Raw genomic sequence first — 18526 nt, forward strand, 5'->3', positions numbered from 1 at the left:
GAATTTTGCTGCCTGTGTAAAATGCAGCCAAGGTGAGCAACTATATATGGTGTTCTTGATTCAACAACGAGTTTCATTCAGTGATAGGTATCACCATACACTACACCCACTCATAAGACATTCTGAAAGGTTTGGTCAAAGCAACAATGACAATGAGTTTTGTAAAAAAAAAAGCAATATTTATTGTCTGAAGTTCATTAAATGGAAAGTATCAAGACAGTGCGGATATTTGAATATCAAATAAAATGATGCACAGATGAGTATGCAGGAGGACAAACCATTCTAAACTGGAAATAAAGAATCAAGTAAACTGACCTGTGGTTCACAATGGATGCTACAGACAGAGAAGCAAGTACTGCTAAGTAATGTTGGTCTCTAGCCAAACACGTCAATCTGGTCCCCTTACCATGGTGTACAATGAATTGCCATGAAGATTTTTTTTTATATTACCACAGTTTCTAAAATGGCCACATACAAACATTACCATACAGCTAGCTGCCATTGTCTGGTTTCAATAGAAACAGGTAAACATTTTTAACAATAAATGGAAAACCAAACCACCCATCTTTTATAAAATAGATATTAGTGGTTTGCAAAAGTGCCAGAAACTTCATTTTCAGTGTTTGGGTTAACGCCATTCTCTTAAACACACTAAACTACTCACATACCATTTACTGTAGCTCCCCGCTCCATTCACTTAAGCACAATAGTCGTTCTCTTATTAACTTGTCACGTACCATTTACTGTGGCTCCCCTACACAGGAACGCCAATCCGCAAATAATGTACATAGAGAAGTAATCGCCGGTTCATCTTAACAGTTAAGAAAATGTCCTAGAAATCATACATTTGACTAGAATCCCAAATGTTGATCACTAGGGCTCTGATGAGCGTTGTAGGTAGGACACTTGGTACAACAAGGTTTATTAGAAAAATATCTAAAGAAAGTCTCTGGTTTCTTTCAGCATTCTTCGATGAGCAACTCTTCAGAGCTGTACAGTTTCTTCTTGATCACTCTGAAGCCCGTGCTCAGTCTAATCGCCTGTCTCTTTACGGGACTGGATGGAGACTTTGTGGAGAAAAGCCCTTGAATTTTGGGCCACAGTCCTCCAGAATCGAGCCTCAGCACCAGTGTGAGCTGGAAGGTAGGGACGAGATATGGGTCCACAGCGATCTGTTCCATACTCTGACACACCTCCCCCTGTTCCACACAGAGGTCTATGACAGCCCCCCTCAGGCCGCAGGGCTCGCTGGCCGCCAGGTGAAGGAGCTCTTGGCCTATGTGTTCTAGAAGCTTCTCAGGGATGAGTAATTTGGAACATCTCAGGGCACCATCTTTTGCTTCCCTTAAGCTACAGGCAATTAGGTTCACAAGTTCTTTCAGAAGGGTCTCCTCCATTGAGAGGAGATCATCGTAGAACACGTTGCCGAAGTCATCAGATGAGGAGATAGAGGGAAAGTCAAACCCTGAAAGATAAGAGGGCAGTTTTAGTCATACAGAACATCAGATAGATCCATCTTTTGTCAAACAACTAGCAATAGTAACCTGGTCTCAGATCTGTTTGTTTCTGTATTAATAGCCAAGTCCTATCATCAATAAGACAGCACAAACAGGTCCGGGGACCAGGCTAGGTCGAGATATTAAATATTTACCGGAGTCTGAGAGATCAGTCCTGCTGCCATTGTCTGAGTCGGAGTCTATACTGTGACCGCTGCTACTGCCGTCTCCTCTGAAGTCGGTTAACTTCTGCACCAGTTTCCCCCACGACGACCGTTTGGCGGTGGCGTCCATTGGGGAAGGGGATGAGCTGAAACTGTCTAAGTCATGGACCATCATGGTTGTAGGAAGTGCAGGCATCATTTCCCAAGTGGTCAAAGTGTTCAACTTCTTATAACTTTCCAAGTCTCAGGGATCATAGATCAGGTTCTGTTGAAAGAAATAACGGCAACGATAAGAACACTGAATTTGAAATGAAGAGTAGCTAGCTAGTTACAGTAACGTTGACTAGCTAGACTTTACATATCAGACAATGTAACAATACAGCTAGCTATTCAGTAACTGACATAGCTAGTTATCTATTGTAATAAACGTGTACCGAGTGGAGAAAAAGACAGTTGTCTAGCTAGCTAACGTTAGTGTTAACGTTAGTCCTTTCATTCCCTTGTTCAAAGTTGACGCTCGAGACAATACGTTGAAATAATAGCCAGTGACAGAAATGATACTTACAAAGATATGTTGCTAACGTGGAAATGTTCTTTCAGTTGTAATCCAGTTAAAGTCAGTTTATTTTTGTTGTTGTTGCTGAGATTGAGGACAAAGGCTTCCCAGTCAATCCAACCCGACTATACATGTAGCTTTCCCGTCGCACAGCTGCTCAGCTCTGCAGATCTTATGCTCCGACAGAGCTGTTTAAATAACCTTCTGATTTCTCACCTCTCAGCCAATCAGAGGCCGGGGCACGTCATCCTGCTCTATCCTGCCTGGTAACGTGCGGTGAAACACAGAGGGCAGAAGTAAGGAACAAAAGAGACGTGGTGAGGAGGAGGAGGGGGGGGGGGGGGGGCTGGGACCCTCAAATGTCATTTCTGCTCGGGAAAAACACCAGCTACAGTCTTTGTTGCACGTAGTTCTAGCCCGGACATGTTAAAACTCCATGCACTTGTTCATTTCCAAAAGAATAGGACGCAATACATAGACTAAGCAGAAGGTGTAACATTACGTCATGGGTTTGGAACAATGTATCTGATCCAAACTAAGCGCATTACATTGTACCAGCTGCGTAGGTATAGTCCACTGCTTACTACACTACACATAGTTCTAGATACAACATGCATTTTACCTGAAACCCTAAAAACAACTTACAACAGCAGGGTAATCAATTTGGTGGTGCGTAGTTATTATTTTACTTGCAAGAATAACTGTCGAAAATGTTGTTTTGTCATCCCATGTACCCCCCCCCCCCCCCCCCAAACATCCAAACCGCAGGCAATAGGCATAGAAACTGTCAGCTGCAGATAAACAAAAGAGCTGCGGACAATGGACACATTTCTGGTTATAATATAGCTCGACTTCATATGTTTTCATGTTGCCTTTATATTATGTCAATTCATCAGTTGGTTACAGTAACAGTTTTTTATGTTATTCAGTGTAGTCCAAGTATGATACAATGTTACTCTGTTATGCTCAGCTGCTGTTATAGTACATACTGTATACTGTAACTTTGCATCTTCCACTCCCCACAGGATAGAATATTCTCTGTCACCATTTGTATAGCAAGGCGGAGCATTTACATGTATATTGATCATTTATCAACAAATTACATTTTATTAGTGAGACATATTGCTGAACTGTCTGTAATACCTTATCTGTTGATCATGTTGCTGATGTCATCATAAAAGGATAACATGGTGACTATTGAGTGTGAGGAACTGTTTCAGGAAGTGGGTTAGAACATTATCTTCATGTACTGAACATCATGCTCTGAATGCAGGTAAACAAATTAGTTGGTTTTGTGTTTGGAGGATGCAGGGACACATTTTGCATAGTTCTGTGTTTTTTTTAATTCATTGTCACATACACGGATTAGGTGCAGGGAAATGTGTTGTTTTACAGGGTCAGCCATAGTAGTATGATAGGTGCAGTGTAATGTGTTGTTTTACAGGGTCAGTCATAGTAGTATGATAGGTGCAGGGAAATGTGTTGTTTTACAGGGTCAGCCATAGTAGTATGATAGGTGCATTGAAATGTGTTGTTTTACAGGGTCAGCCATAGTAGTATGATAGGTGCATTGAAATGTGTTGTTTTACAGGGTCAGCCATAGTAGTATGATAGGTGCAGTGCAATGTGTTGTTTTACAGGGTCAGCCATAGTAGTATGATAGGTGCAGTGTAATGTGTTGTTTTACAGGGTCAGTCATAGTAGTATGATAGGTGCAGGGAAATGTGTTGTTTTACAGGGTCAGCCATAGTAGTATGATAGGTGTTGTTTTACAGGGTCAGCCATAGTAGTATGATAGGTGCAGTGTAATGTGTTGTTTTACAGGGTCAGTCATAGTAGTATGATAGGTGTTGTTTTACAGGGTCAGCCATAGTAGTATGATAGGTGTTGTTTTACAGGGTCAGCCATAGTAGTATGATAGGTGTTGTTTTACAGGGTCAGCCATAGTAGTATGATAGGTGTTGTTTTACAGGGTCAGCCATAGTAGTATGATAGGTGCAGGGAAATGTGTTGTTTTACAGGGTCAGCCATAGTAGTATGATAGGTGTTGTTTTACAGGGTCAGCCATAGTAGTATGATAGGTGCAGTGTAATGTGTTGTTTTACAGGGTCAGTCATAGTAGTATGATAGGTGTTGTTTTACAGGGTCAGCCATAGTAGTATGATAGGTGTTGTTTTACAGGGTCAGCCATAGTAGTATGATAGGTGCAGTGTAATGTGTTGTTTTACAGGGTCAGCCATAGTAGTATGATAGGTGTTGTTTTACAGGGTCAGTCATAGTAGTATGATAGGTGCAGTGTAATGTGTTGTTTTACAGGGTCAGCCATAGTAGTATGATAGGTGTTGTTTTACAGGGTCAGTCATAGTAGTATGATAGGTGTTGTTTTACAGGGTCAGCCATAGTAGTATGATAGGTGTTGTTTTATAGGATCAGCCATAGTAGTATGATAGGTGTTGTTTTATAGGGCCAGCCATAGTAGTATGATAGGTGCAGTGTAATGTGTTGTTTTACAGGGTCAGCCATAGTAGTATGATAGGTGCAGGGAAATGTGTTGTTTTATAGGGTCAGCCATAGTAGTATGATAGGTGTTGTTTTACAGGGTCAGCCATAGTAGTATGATAGGTGCAGTGTAATGTGTTGTTTTACAGGGTAAGCCATAGTAGTATGATAGGTGTTGTTTTACAGGGTCAGCCATAGTAGTATGATAGGTGTTGTTTTACAGGGTCAGCCATAGTAGTATGATAGGTGTTGTTTTACAGGGTCAGCCATAGTAGTATGATAGGTGCAGGGAAATGTGTTGTTTTACAGGGTCAGTCATAGTAGTATGATAGGTGCAGTGTAATGTGTTGTTTTACAGGGTCAGCCATAGTAGTATGATAGGTGCAGTGAAATGTGTTGTTTTACAGGGTCAGTCATAGTAGTATGATAGGTGTTGTTTTACAGGGTCAGCCATAGTAGTATGATAGGTGTTGTTTTACAGGGTCAGCCATAGTAGTATGATAGGTGCAGTGTAATGTGTTGTTTTACAGGGTCAGTCATAGTAGAATGATAGGTGTTGTTTTACAGGGTCAGCCATAGTAGTATGATAGGTGTTGTTTTACAGGGTAAGCCATAGTAGTATGATAGGTGTTGTTTTACAGGGTCAGCCATAGTAGTATGATAGGTGCAGTGTAATGTGTTGTTTTACAGGGTCAGTCATAGTAGTATGATAGGTGTTGTTTTATAGGGTCAGCCATAGTAGTATGATAGGTGCAGTGAAATGTGTTGTTTTACAGGGTCAGCCATAGTAGTATGATAGGTGTTGTTTTACAGGGTAAGCCATAGTAGTATGATAGGTGTTGTTTTAAAGGGTCAGCCATAGTAGTATGATAGGTGTTGTTTTACAGGGTCAGCCATAGTAGTATGATAGGTGCAGTGAAATGTGTTGTTTTACAGGGTCAGTCATAGTAGTATGATAGGTGCAGGGATAGGTGCCCTGCATAAATACATCAAACATATATACAACATACAATATACAAAATATATTAAGAAAAATGTATCACATTTCTCAACATAGAGGTCTCTGGTCATGACTCTGAACTGACCAAGGGGGACCAGAACGTCTCATTTCAGAGAGCTCTGTGAGTTGTTCCACATAAAGGGCACAGAAAAAAAACTAAAGCAGCTTTAGCCAACTCTGTGGAGACCGAAGGGGCCTCCAGTGTTATCCAAGCCTGTGACTGGGTTTGGTCATTTGTAAGTCTAAATGTAATTAATGACGATAGATACATAGGACGTTTCTGCATGAGTGCTTTGTAAATTCACACAAGATAATGCTACTCTCTCCTTACATACAAAGAAGTAATAAACCTAAGGGCACAATGGTGAGTTCTAGAACCATCACCAGTAATAAACCTAAGGGCACATTGGTGAGTTCTAGAACCATCACCAGTAATAAACCTAAGGGCACATTGGTGAGTTCTAGGACCATCACCAGTAATAAACCTAAGGGCACAATGGTGAGTTCTAGAACCATCACCAGTAATAAACCTAAGGGGACAATGGTGAGTTCTAGAACCATCACCAGTAATAAACCTAAGGGCACATTGGTGAGTTCTAGAACCATCACCAGTAATAAACCTAAGGGCACAATGGTGAGTTCTAGAACCATCACCAGTAATAAACCTAAGGGGACAATGGTGAGTTCTAGAACCATCACCAGTAATAAACCTAAGGGCACATTGGTGAGTTCTAGAACCATCACCAGTAATAAACCTAAGGGCACAATGGTGAGTTCTAGAACCATCACCAGTAATAAACCTAAGGGCACATTGGTGAGTTCTAGAACCATCACCAGTAATAAACCTAAGGGCACAATGGTGAGTTCTAGAACCATCACCAGTAATAAACCTAAGGGCACAATGGTGAGTTCTAGAACCATCACCAGTAATAAACCTAAGGGCACAATGGTGAGTTCTAGAACCATCACCAGTAATAAACCTAAGGGCACAATGGTGAGTTCTAGAACCATCACCAGTAATAAACCTAAGGGCACAATGGTGAGTTCTAGAACCATCACCAGTAATAAACCTAAGGGCACAATGGTGAGTTCTAGAACCATCACCAGTAATAAACCTAAGGGCACAATGGTGAGTTCTAGAACCATCACCAGTAATAAACCTAAGGGCACAATGGAAAACAGCATCTAGTGGTTTATGTATAGTTGCTGCTGCAGGCCTATAGATAATATCCCCAGAATCTAAAATCGACATAAAAGTGGCCTGGACAATATCCTTCCTATTATAAAAAGTCAGACATGCTTTGTTTCTGTAAAAGAAACCAACCTTAAACTTTCAACTTCTTCACCACCTTAGTGACATGTTTTTTTTTATTACATTTTATCATCAAGCCAGATACCAAGATATTTGTAGGAAGGAACTCGCTCAATTTGTGTAGCGTTCAAACTAGTCATTACAAATTCACTTAAATCTGGATTATAGGACCTAGACAAAAAGCATGCGTTTGGTTTTGTTTGTATTTACCACCAACTTTAGATCCAATAGTGACCTCTGCAGTGCTAGCAAATCTGATTTGAAATGTGAAAAGGCTTGGCCAACTGATGCAGCAATGGAACACAACACTATCATCTGCATACAAAATGAATATGACTATTTTTTACAGCATTACTAATGTTTTTTTATTATATAGATTGTAAACATTAGCATGCCGAGTATGTAACTCAAGGATCTCAGATTTGACCCCATCTACCTTGATGGCCTGAGTTCTGTCATTGAGAGGACAGCTTATTCAACAGAATAACATGGTCTATATTACCCTATCAGGACAGCTTATTCAACAGAATAACATGGTCTACATTACCCTTTCAGGACAGCTTATTCAACAGAATAACATGGTCTATATTACCCTATCAGGACAGCTTATTCAACAGAATAACATGGTCTACATTACCCTATCAGGACAGCTTATTCAACAGAATAACATGGTCTATATTACCCTATCAGGACAGCTTATTCAACAGAATAACATGGTCTATATTACCCTATCAGGACAGCTTATTCAACAGAATAACATGGTCTATATTACCCTATCAGGACAGCTTATTCAACAGAATAACATGGTCTACATTACCCTATCAGGACAGCTTATTCAACAGAATAACATGGTCTATATTATCCTATCAGGACAGCTTATTCAACAGAATAACATGGTCTATATTACCCTATCAGGACACACGATGTGAACTGCAGCAAGACAACCAGTGTGCTGTCATAAAATGACTGAAGGCTACCTTCACCAACCTTTGTCTCTATCTGATCAGTCATATAGATAGGCTACCCAAATATGTAGAGGCAAGTTGATTGTTTGAAATAACTTTTATTATATGTACTTTGTAAAATACAAATCTACCAACGGACACAGCAAGCGACACAACGTGTAAAGAAACAGGAGCTTGGTTAAAAACAAGTTAACAGGACTAACTTTAGGACCCAGAAGTGTTCCTCTCGGTTAGTCACACCTTTTTATAGAAAAAAGAAGATGAAAAAAAAAACAGTCTGTAAACTAGTACAGTACGTTCTGTACAGTCAACCAACCACTTCCCCACTGCTCATTCAACTGGAAAACATTCATTCACTGGTGGAATCACAAAGTACAGCACATTTCTTGACTTTAGATTCAAATAGACCCACCAAACACCAGGGTGAGAGACTGGATCTCTGCCAGGGCCACGCTCAGTAGGCAAACATTGTGGAGGAACACTGCAGATAGAAATGCAATAATAGAGCTGACATTTTAAAATTCTCTATTCTACTGGACATTACAGACAACATATAAGTTCCACAATACATTTCTATCCCAATATCCTGAAACATTGCACCCTTCTGACCAGACTCCTGGTAAACAATAGTCTGTCCCTGGACTGTACTGACCAGACTCCTGGTAAACAATAGTCTGTCCCTGGACTGTACTGACCAGACTCCTGGTAAACAATAGTCTGTCCCTGGACTGTACTGACCAGACTCCTGGTAAACAATAGTCTGTCCCTGGACTGTACTGACCAGACTCCTGGTAAACAGTCTGTCCTTGGTAGTGTAGACAGAACACCTACAGCCTGGTAGTGTAGACAGAACACCTACAGCCTGGTAGTGTAGACAGAACACCTACAGCCTGGTAGTGTAGACAGAACACCTACAGCCTGGTAGTGTAGACAGAACACCTACAGCCTGGTAGTGTAGACAGAACACCTACAGCCTGGTAGTGTAGACAGAACACCTACAGCCCTGGTAGTGTAGACAGAACACCTACAGCCCTGGTAGTGTAGACAGAACACCTACAGCCTGGTAGTGTAGACAGAACACCTACAGCCTGGTAGTGTAGACAGAACACCTACAGCCCTGGTAGTGTAGACAGAACACCTACAGCCCTGGTAGTGTAGACAGAACACCTACAGCCCTGGTAGTGTAGACAGAACACCTACAGCCTGGTAGTGTAGACAGAACACCTACAGCCTGGTAGTGTAGACAGAACACCTACAGCCTGGTAGTGTAGACAGAACACCTACAGCCCTGGTAGTATAGACAGAACACCTACTGCCTGGTAGTGTAGACAGAACACCTACACCTGGTAGTGTAGACAGAACACCTACAGCCTGGTAGTGTAGACAGAACACCTACTGCCTGGTAGTGTAGACAGAACACCTACAGCCTGGTAGTGTAGACAGAACACCTACAGCCTGGTAGTGTAGACAGAACACCTACAGCCCTGGTAGTGTAGACAGAACACCTACAGCCCTGGCAGTGTAGACAGAACACCTACAGCCCTGGTAGTGTAGACAGAACACCTACAGCCCTGGTAGTGTAGACAGAACACCTACAGCCCTGGCAGTGTAGACAGAACACCTACAGCCCTGGTAGTGTAGACAGAACACCTACAGCCCTGGTAGTGTAGACAGAACACCTACAGCCGTGGTAGTGTAGACAGAACACCTACAGCCTGGTAGTGTAGACAGAACACCTACAGCCTGGTAGTGTAGACAGAACACCTACAGCCTGGTAGTGTAGACAGAAAACTTACAGCCTGGTAGTGTAGACAGAACACCTACAGCCCTGGTAGTGTAGACAGAACACCTACAGCCTGATAGTGTAGACAGAACACCTACAGCCCTGATAGTGTAGACAGAACACCTACAGCCTGGTAGTGTAGACAGAACACCTACAGCCTGGTAGTGTTGACAGAACACCTACAGCCTGGTAGTGTAGACAGAACACCTACTGCCTGATAGTATAGACAGAACACCTACAGCCCTGGTAGTGTAGACAGAACACCTACAGCCTGGTAGTGTAGACAGAACACCTACAGCCTGGTAGTGTAGACAGAACACCTACAGCCTGGTAGTGTAGACAGAACACCTACAGCCTGGTAGTGTAGACAGAACACCTACAGCCTGATAGTGTAGACAGAACACCTACAGCCCTGGTAGTGTAGACAGAACACCTACAGCCCTGGTAGTGTAGACAGAACACCTACAGCCTGGTAGTGTAGACAGAACACCTACAGCCTGGTAGTGTTGACAGAACACCTACAGCCCTGGTAGTGTAGACAGAACACCTACAGCCTGGTAGTGTTGACAGAACACCTACAGCCTGGTAGTGTAGACAGAACACCTACAGCCTGGTAGTGTAGACAGAACACCTACAGCCCTGGTAGTGTAGACAGAACACCTACAGCCCTGGTAGTGTAGACAGAACACCTACAGCCTGGTAGTGTAGACAGAACACCTACAGCCCTGGTAGTGTAGACAGAACACCTACAGCCTGGTAGTGTAGACAGAACACCTACAGCCCTGGTAGTGTAGACAGAACACCTACAGCCTGGTAGTATAGACAGAACACCTACAGCCTGGTAGTGTAGACAGAACACCTACAGCCCTGGTAGTATAGACAGAACACCTACAGCCTGCTAGTATAGACAGAAAACCTACAGCCTGGTAGTGTAGACAGAACACCTACAGCCTGGTAGTATAGACAGAACACCTACAGCCCTGGTAGTGTAGACAGAACACCTACAGCCCTGATAGTGTAGACAGAACACCTACAGCCTGGTAGTGTTGACAGAACACCTACAGCCTGGTAGTGTAGACAGAACACCTACAGCCTGGTAGTGTAGACAGAACACCTACAGCCCTGATAGTGTAGACAGAACACCTACAGCCTGGTAGTGTAGACAGAACACCTACAGCCTGGTAGTGTAGACAGAACACCTACAGCCTGGTAGTGTTGACAGAACACCTACAGCCTGGTAGTGTAGACAGAACACCTACAGCCCTGGTAGTGTAGACAGAACACCTACAGCCTGGTAGTATAGACAGAACACCTACAGCCTGGTAGTATAGACAGAACACCTACAGCCTGGTAGTGTTGACAGAACACCTACAGCCCTGGTAGTGTAGACAGAACACCTACAGCCTGGTAGTGTAGACAGAACACCTACAGCCTGGTAGTGTAGACAGAACACCTACAGCCTGGTAGTGTAGACAGAACACCTACAGCCTGCTAGTATAGACAGAACACCTACAGCCCTGATAGTGTAGACAGAACACCTACAGCCTGGTAGTGTTGACAGAACACCTACAGCCCTGGTAGTGTTGACAGAACACCTACAGCCCTGGTAGTATAGACAGAACACCTACAGCCTGCTAGTATAGACAGAAAACCTACAGCCTGGTAGTGTAGACAGAACACCTACAGCCTGGTAGTGTAGACAGAACACCTACAGCCTGGTAGTGTAGACAGAACACCTACAGCCTGGTAGTGTAGACAGAACACCTACAGCCTGGTAGTGTAGACAGAACACCTACAGCCCTGGTAGTGTAGACAGAACACCTACAGCCCTGGTAGTATAGACAGAACACCTACAGCCCTGGTAGTGTAGACAGAACACCTACAGCCCTGGTAGTGTTGACAGAACACCTACAGCCTGGTAGTGTAGACAGAACACCTACAGCCCTGGTAGTATAGACAGAACACCTACAGCCCTGGTAGTATAGACAGAACACCTACAGCCCGGTAGTATAGACAGAAAACCTACAGCCTGGTAGTGTAGACAGAACACCTACAGCCTGGTAGTGTTGACAGAACACCTACAGCCCTGGTAGTGTAGACAGAACACCTACAGCCTGGTAGTGTAGACAGAACACCTACAGCCCTGGTAGTGTAGACAGAACACCTACAGCCCTGGTAGTATAGACAGAACACCTACAGCCCTGATAGTGTAGACAGAACACCTACAGCCTGGTAGTGTAGACAGAACACCTACAGCCCTGGTAGTGTAGACAGAACACCTACATTCCTGGTAGTGTAGACAGAACACCTACAGCCTGGTAGTGTTGACAGAACACCTACATTCCTGGTAGTGTAGACATAATACACCTACAGGTGTTCTGTAATACACCTACAGCCTGGTAGTGTTGACAGAACACCTACATTCCTGGTAGTGTAGACAGAACACCTACAGCCTGGTAGTGTAGACAGAACACCTACAGCCTGGTAGTATAGACAGAACACCTACAGCCCTGGTAGTGTAGACAGAACACCTACAGCCCTGGTAGTATAGACAGAACACCTACAGCCCGGTAGTATAGACAGAAAACCTACAGCCTGGTAGTGTAGACAGAACACCTACAGCCTGGTAGTGTTGACAGAACACCTACAGCCCTGGTAGTGTAGACATAATACACCTACAGGTGTTCTGTAATACACCTACAGCCTGGTAGTGTAGACAGAACACCTACAGCCCTGGTAGTGTAGACAGAACACCTACAGCCTGGTAGTATAGACAGAACACCTACAGCCTGGTAGTATAGACAGAACACCTACAGCCTGGTAGTGTAGACAGAACACCTACAGCCCTGGTAGTGTTGACAGAATGGTGGTGATTTTATTAACAAAACCTATTTGTTCTCTCCCCTGTCCTATGATGACCGACTGCCTAATGTTATTGTGTGTGTGTATCTGCATATTGAGAGCAGCTTTGAGGGCATAGACACATGGACGTACTGTCATCCAGAACATCAGCCTGTTCAGTCCCCTCCCTTTAGAATGTGTGGGGAATAACAAGCCTGGCTGTTGCTGCAGATGTTATTGTGTTGCCCTACATTCTCATTGACCTTGGTATTTACAGTAATACAATTAGCCTGGTTCTATTGTTTTCAACTGTGTGACAACAAATAATCCATTGTAATAAGGTTATAAAACTGTCAATAGCTCAAATACAATTTATTCTGTATATTTTTATTTAAATATTTAATAAATGATAATCCAAGTACGTCATGTTTTCCATTTTAATACATAGGAAGAGGATTCCATCTTGTTTATTTAAAAACCACTAATAAAACATGAATGCATCAATTTCCCCACTATGACATGATTAATTACTCAATTCATAATTCATTGCTGTGATAAAGGTTTTTAGGTCACAACAAAAGCTATATGTGGTGCAGGGTGTTCGTTCCTCCAGTTAGTGACCACAGCTAAACATTGACCAATACCAGGCAGGAATATCCTTCCCTGTGGGAATGACACAATAAATGACAATAAACAACATGTGTTGGAAATAAGGTAGTCTTCTGCGGTCAATATGTTCCTCCAGTGGTAACCAGCTAGCGGCTACTGACCAGGTCTTTATTTGACTTTAAGACGGAGTAAATCCCAAAAGCTGTTCGATTGGTTTGTATCGCCACTCATCTGCTTCCAGCTCTTCAACCAAACTGGCCAGCTTCTCCATTCTAGATACCTGTTGATCTAAAAACAAAATCAGTGAAATATGCTGTTAGATCAAGCATTGCATTCTTTTGTATCCGCTACCAGAGTACTTTCCCTCCTAAAAACAACAAGTGTATCCTAAATAGCACCCTATCCTAATATATAGTGGGCTACTTTTGACCAGGCCAACAGGGCTCTGGTTGAAAGTAGTCCACTATATGTAGGGAATAGGGTGCCATTTGAGACAACTGCAGTAAAAGAATTGAATTAAGAGACTGATGGACTTACCATGCTTCACCTGTTTCAGTGTTGACGCCACCTGGTAGCTGAACACAGACTCACACAGAAATCTGTCTGAGCCGTCTGAAGACACAGAGTTCATGTTCAATATCACGTCAACTACTGTTACGCTTTCCTCAACTAGCACATGTACAAAATACTGTAGTAGTAGTAGACAAGTTAACCCTGAAATAGTTTAAAGAACAAGAATGGAAATGTACCTTCTTGATCACAACCCAAACCAGCACACACACACACTAAACTATTAGGCTATAGATCTATTATATAACATAACGTATTATAGTAAATGGTTTTGTGGTACAAACTATTTAATACCAAATCCTCTGGGAAGCACAATCCTCAGTAATTACTGAGGAAGTAGAGGAGTTAGCTAAAACACGATTTAACTCCTCACATTATGCCAACATGTGCCACCGTTCAGTTTGCTAGGATTGAGAAGTAAACAAAGTGGAGAATAAAAAGACTAGCCAAAATAATCAACTAGAACACAATGTGTCACAAATGGAACTCTGTTCCCTAGATAGTGGACTACTGTTGACCATGGCCCTAGATAGTGCACTACTGTTGACCATGGCCCATATGATATTAGTGCACAATGTAGGGTTAGGTTCTCCAACTGGTGGCCCACGGACTGAATTCGGTCCCCCCCATTTTCATTGTTGGCCAAAAGACTAAAAACATCAGCTCCAAGTGATTACATTTTTTGGAAATCTGTTCCCAAGTATTCCTATGCATAACAGAGAGACACATCTGATCATATACAGTATATAAGTAAGCAAGGTTTGATATAATATTTGACTAAAACAATCTGTTTGGTCTTCTTGCGGTCAATTTGCAGTCTACAAATGATTTCTAATTATGTTCATGCCCCCCGACCATCCACTCAAGTAAAAACAAAAATCGTCCCGTGGCTGAATCTAGTTGATGATCCCTGGTGTAGGGAATAGGGTGCCATTTATCTTTTTTTTATAGATATTTTTATTTAACTAGGCAAGTCAGTTAAGAACATATTCTTATTTACAAGGGCGACCTACCCCGACCAAACCCTCCCCTAACCCGGACGATACTGGGCCAATCGTGCGCCGCCCTATGGGACAGTCCCCAAAAACAAAGCGGAATAGAAGCCCAACCCTGGCCACCAGCTTCACTGCTGTCCCACTAACAGTGAGCCCATTAGTCCTCTGAACACCCAGTGCTTTCCAGCACAATGATCCAAACTAAGACATTCATTACAACACAATGTTTGATTTGGGGTCTATGAGGTAACAAAGGATGGGGCACCCTATCCTAATATAGTGTACTACTTTGGCAAATAAGGCTCTGGTCAAGATTAGAGCACAACGTAGGTAATAGGGTGTCATTTGGGATGCACAAAGCAAGGAGCCAGATGGCCCTTTGGGTTCAAACAAACAGATCCTCTTGTGTGATGTGACAAAACTGGTGGTGGGTGTTGTGGGCTGACCCATTGGCAGAGCACTGACTGCTTGCTGGTGCCCATGTACGTCCTGTTGGATGAAGATCCAACTATGATTCAAAGGATGGTGGGTCACCAACTCCAGATCAAAGGATCACTAACTACACTTGACTTGAAGCCATATTGATTTGGGTGTGAGGGAAGTGGGGCACACTGGCGATGCGAGTTGTGGGGTGACGTTGGGGCAGAGCATTGACTGTCGCTGGTAGCAGCGCACGTCCTCCTGGAGGAAGATCCAACTATGACGCATGCTAGCTAGGTCATTAAGGGAACAGTGAAAAGTTCCAGGGACACATTGTTTATCTTGTGGGTAAAATCCAGACAAGCTACACTTGACTTGAAGCCAGATAGAATAGTTGTAAGAGAAGTGTGGCTAGGCAGATGTACAGAAGGGCCTTGTACTCAGAACCAAACACATGTACAGTAGCTAACCACACAAACAGAAGCATTAATCCATCTGAAACACACAGCATCACTGTGTATGGGATATGAGCAGATTAATATCGTAATCAGAGCCAAGAACGTGTTCAGAATGTTGCAGCTAGAATGTACAGAACAGACAAGGTTTTCTAGAACTCCAAAGAATCCTCATCACTGGTCTGTCTCTTGCAACGTTCTGAACCTATATTCCAAAGCCATTGGTGATTGGCCTGTGTCAAAGAAAGCCTACCTTCCATCATCTCCCCGGCTCCTTTGGGATAAGTGTAGAGGACCTTACGCGGGGGGATGAGTTCTGACGCGCTGAATCCAGAGCCAGTCACGGAGCTCCCACTAACCCCTCCGGCAGAGGAGGAGGAGGAGGAGGCTGCCATTCCAACTGAGGAAGAGGAACACAACGGCAAATCATGATCACCAAGTTCAGAGTCGTGTATTGCGGATAAATACAGTCCCAAATGACCAGCAATATTTCTTCAAAATACATTTAGCTAGCTGTGCAGCATTAGCACAGACAGAACACGTTATACAAATATTTGTCATTACATTAGCACGACTAGCTAGCTAACGTTGGTTAACAACACAAGTCTAACAACGTTGTGAATAATAAACTGGCAAACATAGCTAGCTACATGAAGCATAGCGCATTTACTACTGAAGCAAACGTTCCGCATAATAAATCAGACATAAGATTCTTATTGAAGTGATGAACCTACCACTGGTGATGGATAAAGCAGCAGGCTAACTTCTGCTTTTGTTTAGGTTTCTGGTTACCTACCCCAACAATAACCCCGCTTTACGGTTTAGATGATATATAAATCAAATGTTGACATTGGCGCATCATTAATTGGTTGCGAGCGCGGAATGTCTATCCATGCAGTTTAGAGATCAGCGACTACGTAATCAGCTGGTTACTTTACGTCAAACTGCCGTATGTCGCAAAACAGCCTAACACCCCACACGTAGTTGGCAGCTACTATTCACTACATTATATATCGTTTTATTTACTATTCAAGATAACCGCTACAATGGAAATCTTACGTCCATCATTGATCAACATAAGTGGAAGAGTATACAGAAGAAATACCATCAAAGAAGACCAGTATGAAGAGGGGGAAGAGGACAACTCCTACATGGGACCACCAGGTAGCTAGGTCCTCAGTGCTAGCCATTATACCTCAGTGGAGCTAGCTCCCTACAACCCCAGCTAACTATAGCTAGCTAACTAGATAAGACCGATGGCTACAATACTGTACAGTACTACCAGATTATTGACTTTATTCTACTGAGACTTAGCTAGTTATAGCTGACCAATTGACCACCACATTGTGTTGTGGGATACTTGTCTCCTCTAAATGTAGCTGTCTCCTCTCCTATTTGTCCCTGCTGCACCTATTATGGAACGCCAAAATGTTCTTTCCAATCTCACAAATGCACTTTGTTGTTTTGATTAGCAAGTGAACAGTTTGATGAAGAAGAAGAGTTCTGTGACAGCCACTCCATAGAACAGAATGACAAAGGTTTCAGCTGTGCCATTGATGTCCCAAGTGTTCTTTACAAGTGAGTTACAAACACCATGTAGGCTATGCACCCTAAATGGCACACTATTCGGTGCACTACTTTTGAATAGAATCCGGGAGTAGATGACCCACACTCTCGTCTTTAACGTGTGAGCTCAACATTTCCGAACCGTCCCATTACAGATGAAAATGTTGATTAAACCTAATTTAGACGTACTTTACCCGTTGTCCACAGGGAAGTGTTTTTAGCCCGACTTTCAGTACGCTGGTCTGTATATGGTTCTGTTGGTTTGGAGTTTCAATATTTCACGCAATTCGCATGCGACGTAAACATTTAGCACTATATGTAAACAATGGCCAAGTGTAACCGTACCAGAGACCGAACGTTGCCGACTTCTAATTTGCAGTAAGACGCAAGCACTTCCAGCTGATTGCGAGGAAACATGGTTCAGTCGACAACGTTTGGCTACGTGCCATGCATCAGAAGATTGAAAATACATACACACTTTGCCCGTGCTCATTTCACATACACTATATCTACAACAGTATGTGGACACCCCTTCAAATTAGAGGATTAGGCTATTTCAGCCACACCCGTTGTTGACAGGTGTATAAAATCGAGCACACCGCCATGCAATCTCCATAGACAAACATTGGCAGTAGAATGGCCTTCCTGAAGAGCTCAGTGACTTTCAACGTGGCACCGTCATAGGATGCCACCTTCTAACAAGTCAGTTTGTCAAATTTCTGCCCTGCTAGAGCTTCCCCAGTCGACAGTAAGTGCTGTTATTGTGAAGTGGAAACATCTAGGAGCAACAACGGCTCAACCGCGAAGTGGTAGGCCACACAAGCTCACAGAACGGGACCGCCTAGTGCTGAAGCACGTATCGCATAAAAATCGTCTGTCCTCGGTTGCAACACTCACTACCGACTTCCAAACTGTCTCTAGAAGCAACGTTGGCACAAGAACTGTTCGGGAGCTTCATGAAATGGGTTTCCATGGCTGAGCAGCCGCACACAAACCTAAGATCGCAATGCCAAGCTACGACTGGAGTGGTGTAAAGCTCACTGCCATTAGACTCTGGAGCGGTGGAAATGTGTTCTCTTGAGTGATGTATCATGCTTCACCATCTGGCAGTCTGACGGACGAATCTGGGTTTGGCGGATGCCAGAAGAACGCTACCTGCCCCAATGTATAATGCCAACTGTAAAGTTTGGTGGAGGAGGAGTGATAGTCTGGTGCTGTTTTTCAGGGTTCGGGCTAGGCCCCTTAGTTCCAGTGAAGGGAAATCTTAATGCTACAGCATACAAACACATTCTAGA

General features: G+C 43.1%; 3 protein-coding genes across 6 annotated transcripts in view; 1 reads left to right on the plus strand and 2 right to left on the minus strand.

Moving 5' to 3' along the window:
* Positions 1-163: 163 nt before the first annotated feature.
* LOC106577395 (DNA damage-inducible transcript 4 protein) lies at positions 164-2402 on the minus strand. The gene is made up of 3 exons (XM_045701079.2): positions 2226-2402; positions 1652-1925; positions 164-1465 (listed from the first exon to the last, which is right to left on the minus strand). Exons 2-3 carry the CDS (start codon positions 1857-1859, stop codon positions 960-962), a joined length of 714 nt encoding a protein of 237 aa, XP_045557035.2. The 5' UTR covers positions 1860-1925; positions 2226-2402; the 3' UTR covers positions 164-959.
* Positions 2403-13039: 10637 nt separating this feature from the next.
* Positions 13040-16551, minus strand: LOC106560840 (anaphase-promoting complex subunit 16). Of its 2 annotated transcripts, XM_045701085.2 has the most exons (5): positions 16400-16551; positions 15919-16065; positions 13763-13837; positions 13387-13513; positions 13040-13279 (listed from the first exon to the last, which is right to left on the minus strand). In XM_045701085.2, exons 2-4 carry the CDS (start codon positions 16058-16060, stop codon positions 13404-13406), a joined length of 327 nt encoding a protein of 108 aa, XP_045557041.1. In that variant the 5' UTR covers positions 16061-16065; positions 16400-16551; the 3' UTR covers positions 13040-13279; positions 13387-13403. The 2 variants fall into 2 exon arrangements, with proteins under 2 accessions (XP_045557041.1, XP_045557040.1); XM_045701084.2 differs by having other exon boundaries at positions 13040-13513.
* Positions 16552-16592: 41 nt separating this feature from the next.
* LOC106560826 (activating signal cointegrator 1 complex subunit 1) overlaps positions 16593-18526 on the plus strand; it is a 32584-nt gene continuing 30650 nt past the window's right edge. For 2 of the 3 annotated variants that reach the window (XM_082964972.1, XM_082964971.1), the window contains exons 1-2: positions 16618-16829; positions 17138-17243. In XM_082964972.1, coding sequence (XP_082821098.1) covers positions 16712-16829; positions 17138-17243 — 224 coding nt within the window. In that variant the 5' untranslated portion in view covers positions 16618-16711. Of the gene's footprint in view, positions 16830-17137; positions 17244-18526 lie in introns of all 3 variants that reach the window. The other variant, XM_082964973.1, reaches the window with a different exon arrangement.

The sequence above is a fragment of the Salmo salar genome, chromosome 18 (assembly GCF_965601325.2).
Source record: "Salmo salar chromosome 18, fSalSal1, whole genome shotgun sequence".
In the NCBI taxonomy this organism is placed as follows: domain Eukaryota; kingdom Metazoa; phylum Chordata; class Actinopteri; order Salmoniformes; family Salmonidae; genus Salmo; species Salmo salar.

Coding starts and splice junctions, on each gene's coding strand:
- LOC106577395 (XM_045701079.2), bottom strand. CDS start 1,859: ATGATGCCTGCACTTCCTACAACCATGATGGTCCATGACTTAGACAGT. Junction 1,466..1,651: donor GACTGATCTCTCAGACTCCG/GTAAATATTTAA, acceptor CTTATCTTTCAG/GGTTTGACTTTCCCTCTATC.
- LOC106560840 (XM_045701085.2), bottom strand. CDS start 16,060: ATGGCAGCCTCCTCCTCCTCCTCCTCTGCCGGAGGGGTTAGTGGGAGC. Junction 13,838..15,918: donor AGCCGGGGAGATGATGGAAG/GTAGGCTTTCTT, acceptor CTGTGTCTTCAG/ACGGCTCAGACAGATTTCTG. Junction 13,514..13,762: donor ACTGAAACAGGTGAAGCATG/GTAAGTCCATCA, acceptor TTTTGTTTTTAG/ATCAACAGGTATCTAGAATG.